Source organism: Microtus ochrogaster, unplaced genomic scaffold (assembly GCF_000317375.1).
Source record: "Microtus ochrogaster isolate Prairie Vole_2 unplaced genomic scaffold, MicOch1.0 UNK33, whole genome shotgun sequence".
NCBI classification, from domain to species: domain Eukaryota; kingdom Metazoa; phylum Chordata; class Mammalia; order Rodentia; family Cricetidae; genus Microtus; species Microtus ochrogaster.
In genome coordinates, this window is record NW_004949131.1 from 935,212 (window position 1) to 956,697 (window position 21,486).

Sequence of the window (21,486 nt, forward strand, 5' to 3'; positions counted from 1 at the left end):
GTGCTCCCCTTGCCAGGGTATGCTCACGGAGGTCGAAGAACAACTTGTAGAAGTAGGATCTCACCTTACACTACGTAAGTCCTGAAGACTCAACTCAGACCTCCAGATCTGGTAGCAAGCACCAGATGCTAAGCCATCTCACTAGTCCTTAAATCAAGATCTTAAAGAGGCATAAAATTTAAGAAAAAAGATTTCATTTAAAGCAATTACAACGAATTGGATCAAGAAGTCCAAATCTGCTCTCAATTTAAGAAGCTATATTTTAAAACTCATTTCTCTTCGGATTGAAATCTGATCCCAGTGAATGCAAATGCTTCTCTTCCTCCCACCTAGGTGAGTTAATGTGTTTTGCTTCTCTAGGACAGCACTACAGATGGAAAAGAAACATATTCAAAACGAGAATTTTCAGACTTTTTGCCAACAACAGTGATAAATTTACTTGTTAAACTGCTGGGTGAAAAATCTGCTGTTCAGCTTCCTAGAGTTCTATTATTTGGGACTTCCTACATATAGAATTTTGCTGCAATTATTCAAAATACTAAGGGCAAATAATTTCTAAAATACAAGTTTCCAGGGTCTGGGGAGCTATCTCAGACTGTAAAGTGCTCCTTGCACAAGCACGAAGGTCTAATTAGATTCCCAGAACCCACATCAAAGCTGAGAGGACAGCAGGAGCTGTAACTTCAGTGCATGGATGTGAGAGAGATGACACTAAGACAGATCTGAAGATCCCAGAGCTCACTGATCAGCCAGCCCAGGTAAAACATTGGACTTCAGTTCAGTGAGAGGTCAGACATCTCAAGTTGACCTCTGGCTTCCTTAAAGGTACACAGGAAAGCACACACACAAACCCCCCTTGCCCAGTTTTGTTTTGTTTTGTTAAAGAAATTACCTACATATTGATGCACAGAAGTAAAGGAGAAAGGATGCCCCAAAAGACTAATATTATATTAAGCATCACTAGAGATACTGCTTTTTATCCTCGCCTTTTCTACTTATAAACCCTGTAAAATGCTAGCACCACTTGGTTCACGTAATGTGCCAGTCAAACTTGTTATGCTTAGGGCTTCAGTGGCTACTCTGTGAAGCCTTAATTACTGCCTAGTTTCTGATGTCAGAGTGGTGTAATACTCTTCAGGGTCTTAAGCAGTGGTCTGCTTTGGGCAAAATAAAAAATTAAATATTCTAGCAAAAGCGGAACAAATTTGAAATACCTGCTGCAAACTTTTTGACAACAAAGTATCTCTGTAAAATAATTGATAGGTAATAAAATTTCAGGTTGATGAATTTCCTAAATGCCATCTTTTGTCAACATCAAGTTTTCCTGAATGTAAGGGCAAGAATGCTATGACAGCATGTGAAGACAGTATAGCTTCAAAAAGGAAACCTGCCATTTTTTCTGCCTTGGGATTTGAACACAAGGAAGTTCTAGTCTTAATGAATCTTAAGAATTATCAGATTACAATATCAGCTCTACAAAAGCTATTAATCTGACTCCTACATGAAGAGGGTAACATACTAAAATCTATCAAGGGATAAATCATAGTTGTGATTTCAATGTAGACATAATGGCAACACTTTCATTTACAAAATCTGCTTAGCCTTTTTATGTGTAGGTACTACAAAGAACGTAAACGAAATACTATGTGATGCCGACCTTCAAGTCCTTACACACTCCGAAAACTACCTGAGAGTGTGGAGACAGATCACTGGGTGTCTGTGTGAAGGCAGTTAATGTGCTTACCTCCTCGGATTTGAAAGCCTGCTTGGTATGAGTATATTTCAAAAACCTAGAAAGAAAAATAAAGTGTCTTTCAGATAGAAAAACTGATTAGGTTTTGGTGACTTTATGTATTTAAAGAATGGATCATTAATGCCTTTTAAAAAGGTTAAAAAAGAAGTTAAAAGGTCAACTCATCAATCCATATTTCCTTAATTTGATTAAGGAAAGACCTGAAATGTTCTATAATGATTTTGAAGTACAGTTATATTAAGGCTACATAGTAATAGAGACATTCATTAAGACGGCAAAATGTAAAATTGTGTGCATAGATAAATGCATTTCTATTACATATCTGTATACATATAATAAAATAAATTTCAAATACTTTCTGGTAAAATGGCACAATTCTGAGTCCCCACATTCTCCTTTACTTTCCAAATTTTTAGACATCTAATTAGATAATTGTTATAATGAAAAAAATCAATGATGCAAAAGTTCCTGTCAAGTGTGCCACATGTAACAGGTAGTTTAAGACAGAGTGTTTTCATGTTCTTACCGAGCAACAGGAAGCACGTTGGAACCTGTGTACATCATGATGAAGAAAAACACTCCACTGAGATAGAGGCGAGGTAACTGAGGATTATCTTGCATAATGTGGTATAATAAGATAGCAACCTTTTCAACAAGGATAGGGTCAAAGGTCAGCAGTAGCTGAAAAAGTAAGCAAAATATTTTTTTGGGTGAGTTATGCCGAGGTTATCATTTCTTACATCCACGGGATTCAATAAAGTTGTATCAGATGCAAAACCAACTTTAAAAGGATTCATTCTACATTTAATGCAGAAGGTAAAACACTGTTGAGAACTGATAGAAGTGAGATGGGAAAAGGCCTCCATGTGGACAAAGCTAGTTTTGTTGCGCTGTCATAGGTAAAGTTGTTTGTTTCAGAGTGTCTCTGATGTACACACATATGAGTGCACGTGTATGTGTGTGTTGTCTACATGCATTTGATCATATATGAGAGCATGTGTGCGTGTGCACATGTATACACATATATGTGCATCTGTGCTGCATTAATTTCAGTTAAGCTGATATGAACAATACCCTAAAGGATACTTGAGGAGTAGAACACAAACCAGCCCCTAGTGAACAGCACTGAAAAGCAGGGCTACAAGTACAACTCTGAGGCTGGGATGACCACAAAGCACTGAGAGACCTAAGGCTCTAAAACACTGAGGGGACACCTGAACTCACTGACTGCATCTAAGCTAATACAGACCCGAGCAGAGCCTGCTCTGAACAAATGTGTGCTAACCCACTTTAGTAAGTTTTACTTATTGCTTACATAATTAGGTGGTACTTCAATTTTCTTTAAATACTTTCTTCCAAAAAATTCCAAATTTGGAGTCAGTTACTACTAGTAAAAACAAAAACACACAGAGCAGGCTGTAAGCATTGTCTCCATGGGATAGGCCAAGAGACTCAGGGAGAAGATGAAGAGTTTTTGTGACAAGCCAATAATCTAGATTTAGGAGTGACAAAGAAGAATTGTTTGTGTTTGAAGCTGGTGTCACAAATTTCTTCTGCTTCATGTCCTATCTGTTTAACAAGGCATTCACACTGCTGCATGTTATGGTAAGTTTTAGGAAGGAAAAAAAAAGGAATAACAGTAATGTAGGATCTTCTCCAACGTTAAGGGCAGCTATAGCTTGTGATTAGGTATTGGAAAATAGCAGAATTTGAGTTTTACCTCACATTATCAATCAAACAATAAGAGATTTTCAAGTTGTTACAGTATGAGAAAACCTAGAACATCTATTCTCTGTGCACTATACCACCCCAAAAATTCTTAAGCCAATTCAGCAGTCTTTGTACTATCAGTGATTTCCATGGGTTTTAGATAGCAACACATGTTAAAACATAAACTGTCACTCTGAATTAAAATGACAAAAATCATCGCCACAGATCATAAGGTCTAATGTATAGTTAATGGAAAAATGAAGACAGTTAGGAGGTTAGAATAATAAATAGATAGGAAGAAGTTTACCTAAAATCTCTGGAATCTACTTATTTGGGTTTATTGCTAGTCTCAATTGTAGGTATTAGAAATTCCAAAAGAACAGCATAATGCAGAAAAAGAAGAGAAATTTTAGTATAACCTGGTGCGGGAGAATTATCTGTATTCTGTCAGTCATATTATAAATAAATACTGATTGGCCAGGCAGTAAATATAGGTGGGAAAACCAGATAGGAAGTAGAAATGATGTAATGAGAACAGGAGAATTCTGGGAAGGAGGAAGTTGATTCCTCCCACTCCTGCCTAGACACCAAGCAGCAGGATGTGATCTGCCCCACTGAAAAAAGGTACTGAGCCACATGGCTAACATAGATCAGAAAAATGGGTTAATCAAGATGTGAGAGTTAGCCAGGGAGAAGCTAGAGCTAATGGGCCAATCAGCTTATAATTTATGGAGACCTATGTGTGATTTTCTGAGGCTAAACAGTTGTGGGGTGCTGGGCGGGATAGAAACACAAGCAGGCCTGGCCCTTCATGTTACAATAACCTACTTATCCAACTCTATGCTTTGAAGTGATTATTATCCATAAAAACCCTCAACTGAAAACAGTCAAAATCCGAGGAGAATGCTGGTGAGTCTGTCGTTAGAGAAATGAGTGTGCCCCATCTGTGAGCTGCTAGTGCATGCAAGCCTATAGGCCCACATCAATCTGTAGCACAAAGGAGTGCACCCTTGCCATTCCCAAAGTGATGGTATTTTTAAGATGGATAATAAATAAAATCCCTTTTGAATTATTCTAGAATCTGAGGATATCATACATTTAGGTTCCTGGATATACCTTCCCCAGTAACAACTCAATTTAGAATGTAGAACTATGGCTAGAGATAGGTTCAGCAGTTAAGAACACTGAATGCTCTTGTAGGGGACCTGGATTTGGTTTCTAAAACCTACAAGGCAGTTCGTAACCAGCTGAAACTCCAATTCCAGAGGTCCTGATACCCTCTTCTGGCTTCTAGGGGAACTAGGCATGCACATGGAATATACATTATGCACAAATATACATTAAGGCAAAACACCATACACACACAAAAAACATTAAATTTTTTAAAAAAGTATATATGAAGTAAATGTAACTTAGGGTTCATCTTTATGAAAATGAAATGGGTTAAAATGAAATCAACACAAAGTAAGATAAGATAATCTTTAAAATAGTGTCTAGTTTGGTAACTAGAAGTGACCCACCTGGATGACATGAGGAAGGCAGGTGCTGTCTGACAGCAGTCGCTTCACTTTGGGCAAAGGACGAATGATGGCATTGTCCTGATCCCTAGAAAATATTTTCTAAGGTCAACATTTAATATATTGATTGGAATTTGTATGTTCAGAGCATATGACATTCTACTAGGCATGAAGCAAGTTACCTTCCTCTTTTGTAAATGAAGACTAAGCTCTCATACAGCTGGGAACATGATTAGGTATTTGGTTTAAATCTACTGGCTGTTTAATATGACTTCATTTCCTTCCATAAGATTTCCTTGAAAAACAGTACCCTAGAAGAGCCAAAGACTCTTATTTATTATTTAATTGATTAAACTTTCTGTTGTCTAACACACTGTCTGTGGACAATCCCCCCACAAAGGCCCTATATCAAGCTCTGTCAAATAAACTTGAACCTTAGTTTAACAATAGTCAGTACTTTTCAAATACAGGTTTAATTAATGCATTACCATTTCTAAATGCTAATTGTATGGTTTTGAGTCTAACCTGATTTTTGAAGAGAACTATGAGATAAAGACAGTGTAAAGATATGTATTTTTTAGTCATTTCTATCAGGTTATCTATCTTTAGAACAGCACAAAAACAAAATGATGTGTGTGCAAATATTTTATGGAGACTGAAATATTCCAGGTAAAGGTTACATATGTGATTGTTACAGGAAGCAAATCCTTGCTTATAATGGTTCTGTGGGGTGAGCTGTCAATTATCCCATCTTTAACAGCAGGCCTGGCTAGCCAGGCAGATCAAGAGCTGGCACTCAATACGGACATGGGCTATAGATATCTATTTCCAAACATTCCTATCTAATCCATATAAATATTATGGTTGTTACCACTGCTAGAGTTCAACTGATATCAATTTATGTAAAACTACTTGAAATCCCCCAGAAAAAGTTGTTTTCAGTTACCACATCAATATAACTTGCAAATTATTTCTTTTTAGCTGTTTCAGAAAGTTTAAAGGTCAAGGAAGCACTATTCCAAGCCACATATAGGACACCCTTGTTTTAAACTGCCAGAGGAATCCTATAACATTACAGAGGACATATCCACACAATGGAGAAATCAGGATATCTGATAGTCCCTGCTAGTCATGAAAACATTAATGACATTGTACCTGCTTGGAAAATATCCACACATTGTGATCAACATGTTCAGTATTAAAGTAGCAAGGTCAGTTTCATTCAGAACAGCCTGCCCACTGGCTAATAGGCACCACTTAAGCTGAGGTATCGCCTGGAGAGGTCGCCATCCATCCATGCCTTGAGCCCAACATCTGGTTTTTGCATTCAACATTCCTTTGGCCCATAATTCTTGCATCTTAATTGATTGAAGGCATCATTATTACAAACACAATATCAAATCAAATGTTTGCTAATGTTTTCTACATCAGTACAATACATAAAAAACAACAATCCACTATGAGACAGTGATGTGCCAATATGGCAAATATACCACGAATACGTGAGATCGTGCCAACAGCATTTTAGGAACCCAAATCTGACTGATGAGGTAAGCATAACCATCTATTTGGCCCACAGAAAAGTACGCAGAACATGTAAAGTACACAAATGATAAGCAAAGTGGCCAGAAACCAAATTATGTATGAGAAGGCTTGGTCCCTCATTCTGACGAGACTGAGGGGGATAGGAGGACAGCACCAAATACTGTGGTGAAGGGGGATACTCTTGGCTTCCAGAATGAGCATGTACTATTATTCAATGCTTATACCATGTGAAGCACTGTATAATATATAGTTAAGATAGTAATAGGTACTGTATAAAAATTCATTGAAAAAAAAATCAATGCTACTGTTTGAGTGATACTCCTGTAAGAACAGCCTTGAAAGATTTGAACCATAGTTTTGTACACATAAGTACATCTCTGGAACTTCAAGTCACCTAATACTTTAGAAGGAAATGGAGCTGTATAATTTAGGTGCTAAATACAGAAATGAGTTTTAATGATACTAAACTTCTTGGGCTGGCTCTGAAGATAAGAGTACTTCCTGCTCGGCCAGAGGACCTGAATTCAGTTCCCAGCACCCATGTTAGGTGGCTCATGGCCACATGTCCCTCTAGTTTGGGGGCATTTGATGCCCTATTCAGGTCTGCTTGGGCTCTTGCACACATGTGGCAGACATTTACAGACACACATACATGCATACATAAAATTGTATCTAGAAGGAAATACTGAACATTTAAATGAATACTAAAAAAGAGGGCATGAAGGCAAAGACCTGCCAGGCATGATGCTGCACACCTGTGCTGTCAGCATCTGTCAGTCCAGGCTACATGGTAAAAGCAGGAAGACTCTTTCCACAAAGAAACATCAACAAAGTAGAGATGACGGGAAGTTCCTACACAGCACACACCTCGTGAAATCCATACGGACCACTCCTTTCTTTGTCTGCATTGCCAAAATACCATTCCTTCTCACTCTCTCTCTTCATATCTGGAGAGGCTTCAATCACATTGCTCTATGTTAAAAGAGATTTCGGTTATTTCCAAGACAGAAATCTGAGGGGCAGGTGCCATAAACAATTTATTCAGTACCAAATTTTGGTCTGAAACTTTTTCTTTTAAATTCTTTCAGAAATAGGATTAAATGCCTAAGGAACAGCCAAAGAAAGATATTTCTTTGTTAATATATGTAAGTTTCTTCCTAAATTCACTCATCTGTCTAAATTTAGTAACACCTGTATTCCCTGTGGCCATTAATAAATTCTTATGGCACTAAAGTTTCAGTAGCAAAAATTACTATAAGTAATTATATAATAAACAAATATTATTAATCTGAAGTCATAATGCTCAACATATTAAGGTTCTGGGGGAGGGAAACTGTACTTCAGTAAGCAGTTAGATCAGAGTCGAAATGCCAGTATAGGTTTCAGCAGGTTCAAGATTTTCTGTCCTTCCTCATGATGTAAAAATGAGTGAGGTCTGGCCTTGAGCTGCTGCTGCTGTTGCACACACTTAGGTTCTGCCTGAAACCTCTCTCTGAGCCGTAAGCTAGCAAACGAACCATTTCCTAATCTATTTCTCTAACAGACAGCTGAGGCTTAGCTTTAGCCAGCCACAGGCAGCCAACTGCTCAAACATGTTCAGGTAGGGCAGAAGTGGGCAGCAATCAACTCCTTGTACCTTACCTACTCTGTCTTCTACATGTCACTTCCTTCTTTGACTATGAATATAAGATGCCTAGTGGAGACAGAGCAACATGAACTATTTTGGGCTCAGACTGTTGCCAATTTCCAGAATCACAGACAAAGCTAACGAAGATTAGAAAAATTAGATTTGTAATAATTTTCTCTTTTATCAACACAGATAGTTCTTATAGTTTTCTTAATCAATGTTTTTGAAAGATAGAGTTTTATGTTATTAAGTTTTGGTGTATCATGGTTTCTAAATACCCCTGTAGTGATCAGCTTTCAGTTAAAGTCAAACTGTAAATACAGCAGAATGGCTAAGAGCACCGAGGCTTCCTAATTCTGGGTCTGAACTTGAGCTTACAGGTGACAGGGACATGCACCCAGTCCCTCTGCTCCTCTGTGCAGCAAATGGGGAAATAATGAAAACCACCACACAGGCCACTAAGGGTTTAGGGTGCAAATGTACTCCAGAACAGTACCTGGTGTACCGCAATGGTACCTTATAAGCACTGTATTATTATTCAGATCTAAAACCAGAAAACAACCATCCTAAAATACTTAAAGGCCTTTTGTCATAATTAAAGCATCTTGAGCCAGAAAAAAAAAAATTTAAATTGTATCTAAAAACTTAAAAAACATCGAATAAGCTAAAATACAGATCTCTCTTTGAATCAAGCACCAGGGAAGGCCTGGTGGCTTTGTCTTGTTATATGATGATTTGAATAACACCTGCGGTGGCCTTAGGGCAAAACATATTCTTGGTTCTTGCCAATGCTGAATGTTCTAGTTACATATCCAATGAAATTAACTGAATGGTCACACTGCATCAAAAACAAGCCATAGTAGAGATACAGTTCCTTGACCATAAAAGACAAATGGCATCAGGAAATAAAACTGATTCTGGTGATAATGATTCTTTTTTGGCATGCATTAATCTCCCTGCATTGGCACTATTGTAATTATTAGAGAAATGTTTTGCCAGCCATGTAAATGAACCCAAATGCAGATTTCAGTGACCCCTGTGATTCTAAAATTGTATCTGCGGGAGAATTGTCTGTATTCTGTCAATCATGTTATAAATAAACGCTGATTGGCTAGGCAGGAAATATAGGTGGGAAAACCAGACAGGAAGTAGAAATGATATAATGAGAACAGGAGAATTCTGGGAAGGAGGAAGTTGATTCCTCCCACTCCTGCCCAGACCACCGAAGTAGCAGGATGTGAGCTGCCAGCTAAAAAAAGGTACTGAGCCACATGGCTAACATAGATCAGAAAAATGGGTTAATCAAGATGTGAGAATTAGCAAGTGAGAGGCTAGAGCTAATGGGCCAATCAGCTTATAATTTATGTTGACCTATGTGTGATTTTCTTTGGGGCTAAACATCTGGGGGACCTGGTGGGGGGACAGAAAACACAAACAAGCAGGCCTGGACCGTTCATGTTACAGTATCCAAAGAACACAAAGCTTGCAGGAGCTAGAAAGCAAACATACTTGCAGGGGAACTGTTGCCCGGCTCACGTGAAGATGTGCAAGGGTAAGTAAGTCCACAAGAATTCTAATGCCATTTGAGTCCATGAGATCTTTAACGTTTTTCTAAAATAAGAAAACATTTTTGCATAATTGAACAGTGTTGTAACCCAGCACACTCTCTAGTGCTGCTAGCACATATGGAATTTCTTTAGACATGACTAGCTTGCTACTATACTTACTTGGTGTTTTAGGGCTAAAAGCACAAAATTATAATATAAACAGATCATTTAGAATTTTCACTTAAATATGGTCTGAGTTAAGCACCCCTCTCCCCTAAGAAAAACAAAACAGTACGATAAACTCTAATCCCACAATTATCCTGCTGATCAATAAACAGGCTATCCAATAACAAAAGTAAAATACACTCCTTTAATCCCAGCACTCAGGAGGCAGAGGCAGTCGGATCTCTGTGAGTTCGAGGCTAGCCTGGTCTACAGAGCTAGTTCCAGGACAGGCAGGGCTACACAGAGAAGCCCTGTCAAAAAAAAAAAAAAAAAAAAAAAAAAAAAACAAACAAACAAAAAAAAACAACAAAAACAAACAACAAAAAAAACCTATTAAAAATTTTTAATGTTCCCATTAATGTGGTGCCATACACACACTCTGCAAGTGCTCTACCTCTGAGCCACCCTTCAGCACCTCCATCTGTTTCTGTAATGTAAAGGAAGGGGTTTCATTTAGCACCCAGAACACTAGGGCAGGCTACTCAGGAAAATTGGCAAAAAAAAAACCAAAACAAAAAACCAAAAAGCTTTCCCCACTATAAACCCAAAGCACTCAGTTTTTTCATCTAAAGAAGAAAAGAACTGTCTTTGGATGACTTGACCGATAGGCTAGCTGCGCTTGGACACATGACTTGGAAACAACAGTGTATTTATACAGAATACTGTACCTTATTAAGGATCAGCTTGTTCAGGAAGAGGATCAGTCTATCCCGTTCAAGTTTATCAGTGCACTTAATGAAATAAATGACAATTTAGTCAACAGTGGATAAAATATTCATGGGACAGTTTCACAAGATCAACTGACAACTCATAAAAAAATGTCATCTTTGAAACATTAAGAGACAGGTGTCTGCCTGCCAATTACTGCAATTCCTACATTGTATGCAATTTTATAGAACTTATTTAATTTCCTAAAATGGAAGATATTATTGAGTCATACAAACTAATATATTAGCTTTAAAAAGACATGAAAGGTAAAGTAAGTGAAACCCTTTGACTTGGAAAAGTTTGGTGTTTCATTAAAATGAACATAAGTGAGAAGAAAAAACATACTTGCTTATTAAAACACAAACAGTGTGTTCTAAGTTCTCCAGTTCTCTGGAAGAGCACTTAGGACTCTACGCAGAGCAGGCATGGTGGTACATGCTCTAATCCTAGCATTTGGGAAACTGAGATAAAAGGATTGCAAGTTCAAAGCCAGCTAGAGCTAAACACTGAGTTTGTAGGCAGCCTAGGCCACTTAGAAAAATCCTAACACTCCCTGCTCCACCTCCAAATAAAAAATATCAAAGGACTCAATGCTGTTGCTCAGTTAATAGCAAACAACAGGGTTTCAACCTGGCTGTGCTGCTTGCTGCATAAACTTTCCCAAAAGCAATGGCTCAGAGTTGACAATTGGAACAAGCATGGATGGGCATTCTGAAAACTGGTAAAATGCAACTCTTCCATGCAACTTGTTAATATTTCAATGGTTAAAAATATAGGAACATAAAAACTAATTCAAGAGTGAAGGACAAACTCTGTTATCAAATAGATCACAGTCAAATCCACTGCCTAGCAAGCAAATTAACAAACACCCCATGCTCGAGTGCCAATGCAAACTGCATAAAATAAAATGCATGCTGACTTATTTCCTGTTTAAAATCATGGATCTTCTAAGAAACTTCACTATCTTCACACTTTAAAATTTAAAAGTCAGAAGCATTTATAGTTTTTTTTCAAAAGTGAAAACCCAAGGATACACACAAGTCTACAAGTTACTATTTCTTGTATATACATGATGAGCTCACCATACTTCAAGACAGTGAGTTAGCCACCAAAGCTGCTCAAAATAAAAAGCATGGAACAAACTGGCATGGACAAATTTTAACTCATCTGCTATATGCTTATGCCTTCTTCTTAAACTTAAGCAAGTATAACAGCAACTAAAGAAAAACTCATGTAGAAAGTCACTATGATAGGATCAAATTAGTTTTGACAGTAAACACAGTGGTCTTCCCTTATGGTGTCCTTACCCTTTCTAACATCCCAATGATGTATCTTGTATCTGTGAAGGGCCCTATTTCTTCATGGCATCTGCCGTAAACAATCGCAAGGGCTTGTAAACACAAACACTTCATGTTTACTTTTGGGGTGAGCAGGAAGCGATGATAGAGCTCATTGAAAAATTCATACCTAGATTTAAAAAGAGGTTCAGTAGAAATAACCAAGAAACAAATAGTGACAACAAACCTAAAGAGATTTAAAGATAGGACTCACGATCTCTTTATTGATCCGCTTTCTTCATTCTCATCTTCTTCCAACAGCAATCTTAAGTAATAATCTCCTATTTTGATTTCCTCTGCCAGGCACTCATACTTAACCTTTATTAACAAATATAAACACAATTTTAGTCTATAATAGGTTTTTTTCTTATTTAGAATTTAACTTTTTCTTTTTGTTTGCTTTCTGAAACAAAGTTTCTCTGTGTAGCCCTTGCTGTCCTGGAACTCACTCTGTAGACCAGGCTGGGGTTGCTCTCACAGAGATCCGCCTGCCTCTGCCTCCCATGTGCAGGACTAAAGGCGTGTGCCACCATCCCTGGCTGAGTTTATCATTCCTTAAAATACCAGGTAATACACTATTTGTGTGTGTGTGTGTGTGTACACATGCATGCGTATGTGAAGGCTAGAGGTCATCACTGGGTGTACCCCTACAGCTTTCCATCTTGAAGAATTTGCCATCTTGTCTAGACTGGCTGTCCAGAGAGCTGTGGGATCTGAGCTTTGAGGAAAGGGAAGGAGAAAGATGGTGAGAGTCGGAGGATGGGGAGGACCAGAACAAAACCGTGACCTCTGAGCCTGACGGGACCACTATACTCACACACTCACCATGGCTGTGGCTGCTGCACAAGACAAGCCAGTCACCAGATAGCATGATTAGGGAGGTGCACGAGCCCTACCTAACTGAACTGCTATTGACAGTTGATGGCTGCCAGGAGAGGGAAAACCAGCTTCTCTAGTAGTGTGGCCCCCAGAAGACTGACCATGCTCCAGTAGATAAACCTACATCTATGCATAGACGGGTAGCACTAACTGGACAATTGTTGGTTATTAAAAAATAAGAGGATAAGAAGTTGTAAGGGGGATGTGGAAGCACATCTGGGAGGAGTTGGAGGAAGAACTGTAATGAATAGGATCCAAAAATATTGTATGCATGCATGAAGTTCTGAAAGAATAAATAAAAATGTGTCTTAGGTATCTCTGAAACATTGAATGGGTGCTAGTAAGTGCTAAAGAATGAAGTAGGGAAGTGGAAAGGAAAGGGAATGCAAAGGAACACATGCCTACGTACAAAGGGGACTAAGCTTTAACAGCACAGACAGGGAAAGCCCATCAGATGACGGCAATGAAGAAGGAGATGAGAAAACAAATTAAAAGGCTTTCCAAAAAGATTTCTTAGAGGCAGAGGCTAACATCAAGCAGAAAGACCCTGAGGTACTAATACGTGGTATCCAAGAAGTCAGTGTAAATGGAACAAAGTCAGAGTGGGGGAGAAGGATGAGATAAGGCCAAAGTGAAAACATTTTGGTTTGAGGGGGACACAGGCCCTGCAGTCATATCAAGAACCTAATCAAACATTGTATGAAAACACCAAGGACTGAGCAGAGAATTTATAGAATCCACTCACTTCTGTGTTTCATTGCGGTACTGACAAGCACTTCAGCACTGAGCTCTACCTCCAACACTCTGCCTGCTCATGAATCAGGCGACCTTGTCACTACTGTGTTGGCAAGAGTTCAGGGAGGCAAGGCTGATGGTGATACAGTCCAACAGAAAGGGGAGTTCTGGATAATTTCTGAAGGCTGTATGACAGAATTTGCTTGTAAAACCAGGTTTTGTAGCATACAAGATGGTTCCAATGCCTCTGACTACAACTATCTGTTATCTAAGGTCAAAAGAGACTACAAGAGAAGAAGGAAGGTCAAACAGCACAAGCCTGAAGAAAGACCTTATATGTCCAATTTGAGGATGAACGTATGTACATTCTCTAGGAAAGAAAGCCTAAGCAGGAGACAAAAACTGATGAACTTTTTGAAAAGAAAATCAAAACCATAAGATGATGAGATCATTAAGGGAATGAATATAAATAAAAAGAGGCCCAAGAACTTATCCCTGGGTATGCTGGCTAGTTTTATGTAAACTTGATATAAGCAGAAGTCATCTGAGAGGAAGGAAACCTCAATTAAGAAAATGCCTCCATAAAATTGGACTGTAGGCAAGCCCATAGGGCATTTTCTTAATTAGTGATTGATGAGGAGGGCTCAGCACATTGTGGGTGGTACTACTCCTTGGTTGGTGGTCCTGGGTTCTATAAGAAAGCAGGCTACACAAGCCATGAGGTGCAAGCCAGTAAGCAGCACCTTTTCATGGCCTCTGCCATCAGCTTCTGTCTCCAGGTTCCAGTCTTGAGTTTCTGTTCTGACTTCCTTCAATGGTGGACTATGACATGTCTAACTGTTAAGCCAAATAACCTTTTCCTTCCCAACTTGCTTTTTGGTCATGGTGTTTCCTTGTAGCAATAGAAACCCTAAGATACCAGGCCAACTTGTGGTCATGGAGATGAGAGAGGAGTAAAGAAGATTGAAAAAGAGTGCACAGAAAAGGAAACCCAGGAGACTACAGGTGCCTTAAACCAAGGAGGTGCTGAGTACATTTAATTAGGTTAAAGATCAAAGCCAGCAGGATTATGCGCATGGTCGAATACGTTGGTTTCAATTATGTACAATCATATATCACTTAGCAATGGGTATACACTCTGATAGGCATGTTGCTGGATTATTCTGCTTTTTTGCAAACAGTCCAAAACATGTTTAATACCAAATAAAATGGTTATAATGTCACTGGCCAATATGATCTTCCATGAATAAGCAAAACAGCATCACATAGCACATCACTATAAATATAACATACATCATACTCATATACTTAAATATTCAAAAACATCAAATTATCTACCATGTGTTTTTCTTCACTCTTCACATCAATTACTTTAACAAAGTAGCAAAACATAGGTTTTTTTTGTTTTTTTTTAAAAAATATTTATTTATTTATTATGTATACAATATTCTGTCTGCGTGTATGCCTGCAGGCCAGAAGAGGGCACCAGATCTTATTACAGATGGTTGTGAGCCACCATGTGGTTGCTGGGAATTGAACTCAGGACCTTTGGAAGAGCAGGCAATGCTCTTAACCACTGAGCCATCTCTCCAGCCCCCAGCAAAACATAGTTTTAACCAGAATAAAATCATAATTTAAAAATCTACATTTCTATAAAGAAAAAACTAAAGTCACAAAAAATGGGGCACAACAATATGCAAAGATCAGATTTGAATGCATAAGTTAAAGTTATTACTAAAAGTCATGCATAATTATCAGGTATAATGTTAAGTTACTGATCAAAATTCATTTTTTATTTTTGTCTCAAGCAAAGATTAGAATTCTCCAATATTTTATGTTATATTAAGGACACAATTAAATAAATATTTTTAAATCTCCAAAGATGCTTTTATTCTTTGAGATGAATGTTTTCTGAAAACAAAGCTGTACCTCAAATTCATGGTGGTTCCAGGAGATGACACTGGCACTGCCAAGCTCTCTGTCAATGTTGAACGTTCTCATTTCAGACTCAAGGGCATCTTTCAGCTCTTCTCGTGTTTTAAAATTCCAAATGAGGTTTGATCTAGCATGGTCTTGACTAAACCTAGACACATAAGCAATCACGAAATAGTAAGAAACAAGCATCTCTCAAGATCTATCAACAGCCCTTATTGCACCTTATAATAAGCAAGAAAATCACGAGATTATTAAACTTTACCAAGAAAAAAAAAAACCAACCCAAAACTCTGTGTTAAGCAATCAGTAGTAGAACCTTGTAATAAAACACATAGGCATTCACTATATAATTCTTTTATTTTGGAAATTTATACTATTATATAAATTTGCATGAAGCTTTGAAATGGATATTTCAGTTTCAGTTATTTGTAGCTAATAAAAATTTAAATTAGAAAATAATCTCATCAGTTATTCCATTTCTGGGCAACCTGTGGCCCTCACAGATGACCCAATGAGTTTCTGTAGGACTGCAGGAAAAATAATTACAACAAATGTGGACAAAACCTAGGCTGTGGTGAATGGATTTTATTTCTGCTGTTTATTAGTCAGCAGCCCTTTAGCAAGTGCCACTTCAGGGAAAACTACAACTGAGATTTCTGAGGAAGAAATCCAAAGCATATACTTAAGGTATCCTATACCTGAAATGGTATGCAATGTCTAACCCTAACCCTAACCTTAATGCAGGATGTTTTCAAACCATCTCCAGATGGAGCTCCCTGAGTAACCCTAAGAAACTTTCAAAAACCATGCAACTGTCTTCCTGAAAGTTACCTCTCTAATGTGTGTCCACCGAGAGAAGGGGACAGGATCAGCGTGTGGAAGGCCCAGTAGAATGGGCATTCATTTCTTACCAATCTTCTTGGGCTTTCATCATTTACCTCTTTTTTTTTTATTGATTTTTATTGAGATCTATATTTTTCTCTGCTCTCCTCCCTGCCTCTCCCCTCTTCCAAGGTCCCCTTGCTCCCAATTTACTCAGGAGATCTTGTCTTTGTCTACTTTCTACTTTCCATGTAGGTTAGATCTATGTAAGTCTCTCTTAGTGTCCTCATTGTTGTCTAAGTTCTCTGGGATTGTGGTTTGTAGGCTGGTTTTCTTTGCTTTATGTTTAAAAACCACCTATGAGTGAGCACATGTGATAATTGTCTTTCTGTGTCTGTGTTACCTCACTCAAAATAATGTTTTCTAGCTCCATTCATTTGCCTGCAAAATTCAAGATGTCATTATTTTTTTTCTGCTGTGTAGTACTCCATTGTGTAAATGTACCACAATTTCCTTATCCATTCTTCGGTCAAGGGGCATTTAGGTCGTTTCCAGGTTCTGGCTATGACAAACAATGCTGCTATGAACATAGTTGAGCACATGTCCTTGTGGCACACTTGAGCATCCTTTGGATATATACCCAAAAGTGGTATTACTGGGTCTTGAGGAAGGTTGTTTCCTAATTTTCTGAGAAATCACCACACTGACATCCAAAGGGGTGTACCAGCTTTCATTCCCACCAGCAATGCAGAAGCGTTCCCTTTTCCCCACATCCTCTCCAGCATAAGTTGTCATCAGTTTTTTGATCTTGGCCATTCTTGCAGGCATTCACCTCTTTTTTTTTTTTTTTATCCTGGCTTTTTGAGACAGGGTTTCTCTGTAGCTTTGGAGCCTGTCCCGAACTCCCTCTGTAGACCAGGCTGGCCTTCAACTCACAGAGATCCACCTGCCTTTGCCTCCCAAGTGCTAGGATTTAAGGTGTGCGCCACAACTGCCCGGCTATCATCCACCACTTTTAAGACTCCACTTCGAACATGGGTGAAGGTAGGTAAGCAGCTAATTCTAAGCCACAGGAGTAGCCTATGTAATCAACACTAAGTCTTAATAAAACTCTTTTTTTTTTTTTTTGGTTTTTCGAGACAGGGTTTCTCTATGGTTTTTGGAGCCTGTCCTGGAACTAGCTCTGTAGACCAGGCTGGTCTCGAACTCAATTCTTAAAATAACTTAAGCTCCTTGGATGGCTGACTTAGCCTTAACTTTATAAGAGCATGTCTAATGGAGCCAATCTTAACAGTTCCATCTTCAGGATCTGTGTCTGCATCATAAGTCACTGTTCCCTGAGAGACAATCCTGCCCCACTTCCTCCAGGAGGAGAGGCCTCAAGTTTACCTGTAATAGAAGAGATCCCAATTTGCTTCTATTTTTATTCTTTGTCTTCTTTTTCGAAGAACTACTGGCTTTTGATTTATGTTCTAGAAAAGAAAACAAACAAGTACAACTACACAGCACACAACATAGCCACTGAACAAACCCATCAGACCCGGCAGCAGGACATCACCTAAAAACTGAGGAACCGTGTTTGTCACGCTGGCAGAAGCTAACTTAGTGAAACAGTCCATAACATTAACCATTCCAAATCATCTGCTAGCAATTGTTTTCACTGATGCTCAAATATCGCCAGTGTAACCAAAATTGCTATTTTAACACCAAAGCTATAATGTTTACACTATCACAAGGAAAGTTTACAAGTCAAAAACTGATTTGCTTCAAACATTTACATGCAATTAATAAAAATTAATGAAAAAAACATAACAAGTGTAAAAACATTACATTATTACACCACTCCCAAAGGCAAGAGGGGAGAGCACACATGGAAGCAGCTGATGGGGAAGAAATTAGCATTGCATCCAGGTAATGTGAAGTCAGATGGAAACACCAAAGCATGTCAAGACAATGCCACATGCCAGTTCAGCACACTTTACACATGTAAAGGGCTTAACTCACCATATGGTTTTTGTCCTGAATTTAATTGTAAAAAGGAAAAAAATGAGGTGAAAAATATAAAAAGGACAGTATAAATCTAAATCTGGTAAACTGTTACCTATAATACAAATTAAACAAGAATGTCACCGATATAAATCATCTCTACTTTTCAATGGGAGAGCTACCTGTTTTTTGAAACCTATAACTCAAATTTTCAGCAGCTGTAGACCTCAGAACTCCTATAAAGCACTGAACCCTGTTTCTAAAATAGGTAGCTATGTAAGATTTGCAATTGGAAGGTAGAGATGATCTTAAACAATCCTTGAAGGTTATCATGGCCTTAGGGGTACCTGCTCTAAGTGTAACTGTACATATTTCAGACATGAAAACCCTAATCCTCGATTAACAAGCACAAAGCACAGAGTGGTATAAAAACCTGAAGTCTAGACTTCATTAGTGTGGCAATTCAGATAAAACAAGAAAACAGACTATATGGCATAGAATGAATAAAAATAAAGACTAAATCTGAAAAAAAATTGTTTGAAATGCAACTTACTGGTTATGTATGGAAGTGTTTACAATAAAATTTAATTCCATACACCATCATAAAAACTAACACAAACTGACTTGAATAAGTGTAAGTTTGGTGTTTACAAAAACTCAATTCTTCACTGAAAACTTCTCATTAGAAATCAGAAGTACTTCCAGTGACATGGCGCAGAGGCTGAGGTGGGTGGCTGGAGAGCTAAAGGTAAGTTCTAGAAAAGCCCAGTTAAAAACCAAAATCCAAACTAAAGCAACAACAATACATTAAATTCCCACCCTTTCATATACATCGACAGCAGTTTAGAATAGTAAAAATACAAATTTCATACCAATAAAAATAATAAATTCCTCATAAGTGTACAAAATTAAGCTTAATATCATTACTAGCTAAAAAAGAAAATTCCTAAACTGAAAGCACAAAACATGTGCCAAAACAACAAAAATGCCAAATTAATTAGTTAATTAATTAAATTTAATCAATTGGCATTAACCAAAGGCTGCTCCTAATCTAACACATAGCATCAACAGCAGTTGAAACTGACCCCGTGAATATCTCATTCTAAGAGATGTAGCTCTCTCAAAATTGGGCAGTCAGATTAAGAAAGGTACCGACCACCACAAATACCACCATTCTGATGTTGTTTGTTTCTATGCAGGTGACAGCCACAAAACTTAACCTCTGTTTCCTTCATAAGTTAGTGTTAAAAACAATATACAAACCAAGTAAAAATCAGTTCATCTTCATGACTCAAATATTTTCACCATGTGCTCAAAATTGTAGCTATACAATGCAAATAATACCAACTATCAGTAAGATAGTTTTGGTACTAAAAATATTTCTTTCTCCTATAAATCACTGTTGCAACAGATATCCCTTTGCTAGCTAAGCAGCTTCATGTTCAGGATTATGTATGTTTTATAAAAGTTACACATGATATCAGATACTGAAAACTTTTTGGCAATATGATGATATGTTAACTGTATTTAAAAAGTTGAAATAACCATTACTTTAGAAATGGACTTAACTGGCTGAAGTCAGGAACTTGCAATTTTAAAGAACTGAAAAATATTTTAATCATACATACATGTATTTCAAATGCTGCAGCAGAACTGTCATGGACAGATAGCTACACAGTGCTTTAATCATCTCATTTGTACATCAAAGCAACTACGTAAGACAGAGATGGGAAGTAATGCTATTCTGATTTTAGAAAGAGGGAAAATGCATTTCTGAAAAGACTGCAACTTGAGTAGTGGGTGATAGGGCTAGCAAGCACAGCCTCGACCTCGGTGTGCTCCACCCCAGAAGGCTGACAGCCTCTTAGTGGCTCTTTACACTGTAGTCATCATGCAGACAAGTTAGCATTAACCTATCATTCTTAACTTCTAAATAACTCAAGATAGATCCAAATTTCAGATCAATACACAACATGTTTGTTCTTTCATATTTAGGCAGTCTGGCAACTTACTAGAAATCCATTTGAAGGTGAAAATTATTTTCTTTGAATAAGGAAATAATCTTCCAAAATAAAGACATTGTGAGGTGCCATCAGAAAAACTGAGAGTAAGTCAGCTCCCAAAGAGCACTCTGTTCATACTTAACCCATGACAGAGTGTGCAGGCTGCAGGGACTTACATGGCATGTGTCAGAAGAATGAAACAAACTTCACCTCTGACACTGGTTCAAGGAAGAGTATCACAAAAATGTGTTTAGTTTTGAATAAAACAGGCAAACAAGTATACTATATTTTGCATTTGCAAGACAAAACATGAAAATCTGAAATATGTAGGAGAAAATTTAATACGGCAATTTTATATTATCTAACTAAAATTTTAATCATTAGTTATCCAAACTAGTAACTGAGGAAAATATGAATCAGAATTAAGTGACATTAATTTTTTTTAAGCTCAGAGTATTCTGTCAGGAATATCTGAATGCCATACCTGTGAATGAATGGGTCTGAACTAAGATACATTTCCTTTTTACCTCTTTTTTAAAAATAATTTTTGAGACAGAAATTATATATATTTCTCCTTTCCCTTTTCTTCCCTCCAAACCTCCTTGTTCTTTTCAAACTCATAACTTCTTTTCTTTAACTGTACACAGCTGGAGAGATGGCTCAGAGGTTCTTCCAGAAGTGCTGAGTTCAATTCCCAGCAACCACATGGTGGCTTTCAACCATCTATAATGAGATCTGGTGCCCTCTTTTGGTATTCAGGCATACAGGCAGGCAGAATACTGTATGCATAATAAATAAATCTTTAAAAAAAAAACTGTACACACACACACACACTGAACCTTTCTCCTAAGTAAAGACATACCTCTTTTTGAGCAATGCCCATCCTATCCCTCCAATGCATCAACACAAGATCAACTTTTTCTTTGGCAAACTTTTCAACTTCTTTGGCAGCTTTTCCAGCTAGTCTTTGCCACTCAGGAACTTTATTAAATTTTCCATACTGATCCTGTAATGTAATATTGAAATTCATTACTTAACTACTATCACATTTGTCTTAAAACTATATACAGCTGGGTCACACTATTTCAAATAAGAAAATAAAAACTATACATTAGAGTTTAATGAAGAAACAGAAGTGAAAACTTCTATAAGGAATA

At 37.7% G+C, this 21,486-nt stretch overlaps 1 protein-coding gene across 4 annotated transcripts in view; it reads right to left on the bottom strand.

Moving 5' to 3' along the window:
- The window catches only part of Dnajc13 (DnaJ heat shock protein family (Hsp40) member C13), a 119,148-nt gene that overhangs the window by 43,291 nt on the left and 54,371 nt on the right, over positions 1 to 21,486 (bottom strand). For 3 of the 4 annotated variants that reach the window (XR_003378863.1, XM_026789931.1, XM_026789932.1), the window contains exons 20-32: positions 21,192 to 21,335; positions 18,345 to 18,359; positions 17,730 to 17,812; positions 15,513 to 15,666; positions 12,184 to 12,287; positions 11,940 to 12,099; positions 10,593 to 10,655; positions 9,662 to 9,763; positions 7,393 to 7,497; positions 6,136 to 6,338; positions 4,984 to 5,068; positions 2,280 to 2,434; positions 1,745 to 1,790 (exon numbers count right to left, since the gene is read on the bottom strand). Coding sequence is in view for 3 of the 4 variants with exons in the window: in XM_026789931.1 (XP_026645732.1) it covers positions 1,745 to 1,790; positions 2,280 to 2,434; positions 4,984 to 5,068; positions 6,136 to 6,338; positions 7,393 to 7,497; positions 9,662 to 9,763; positions 10,593 to 10,655; positions 11,940 to 12,099; positions 12,184 to 12,287; positions 15,513 to 15,666; positions 17,730 to 17,812; positions 18,345 to 18,359; positions 21,192 to 21,335 (1,419 nt within the window). In the remaining variant the exon portion in view is untranslated. The remainder of the gene's footprint in view (positions 1 to 1,744; positions 1,791 to 2,279; positions 2,435 to 4,983; positions 5,069 to 6,135; positions 6,339 to 7,392; positions 7,498 to 9,661; positions 9,764 to 10,592; positions 10,656 to 11,939; positions 12,100 to 12,183; positions 12,288 to 15,512; positions 15,667 to 17,729; positions 17,813 to 18,344; positions 18,360 to 21,191; positions 21,336 to 21,486) is intronic. The other variant, XM_005368462.2, reaches the window with a different exon arrangement.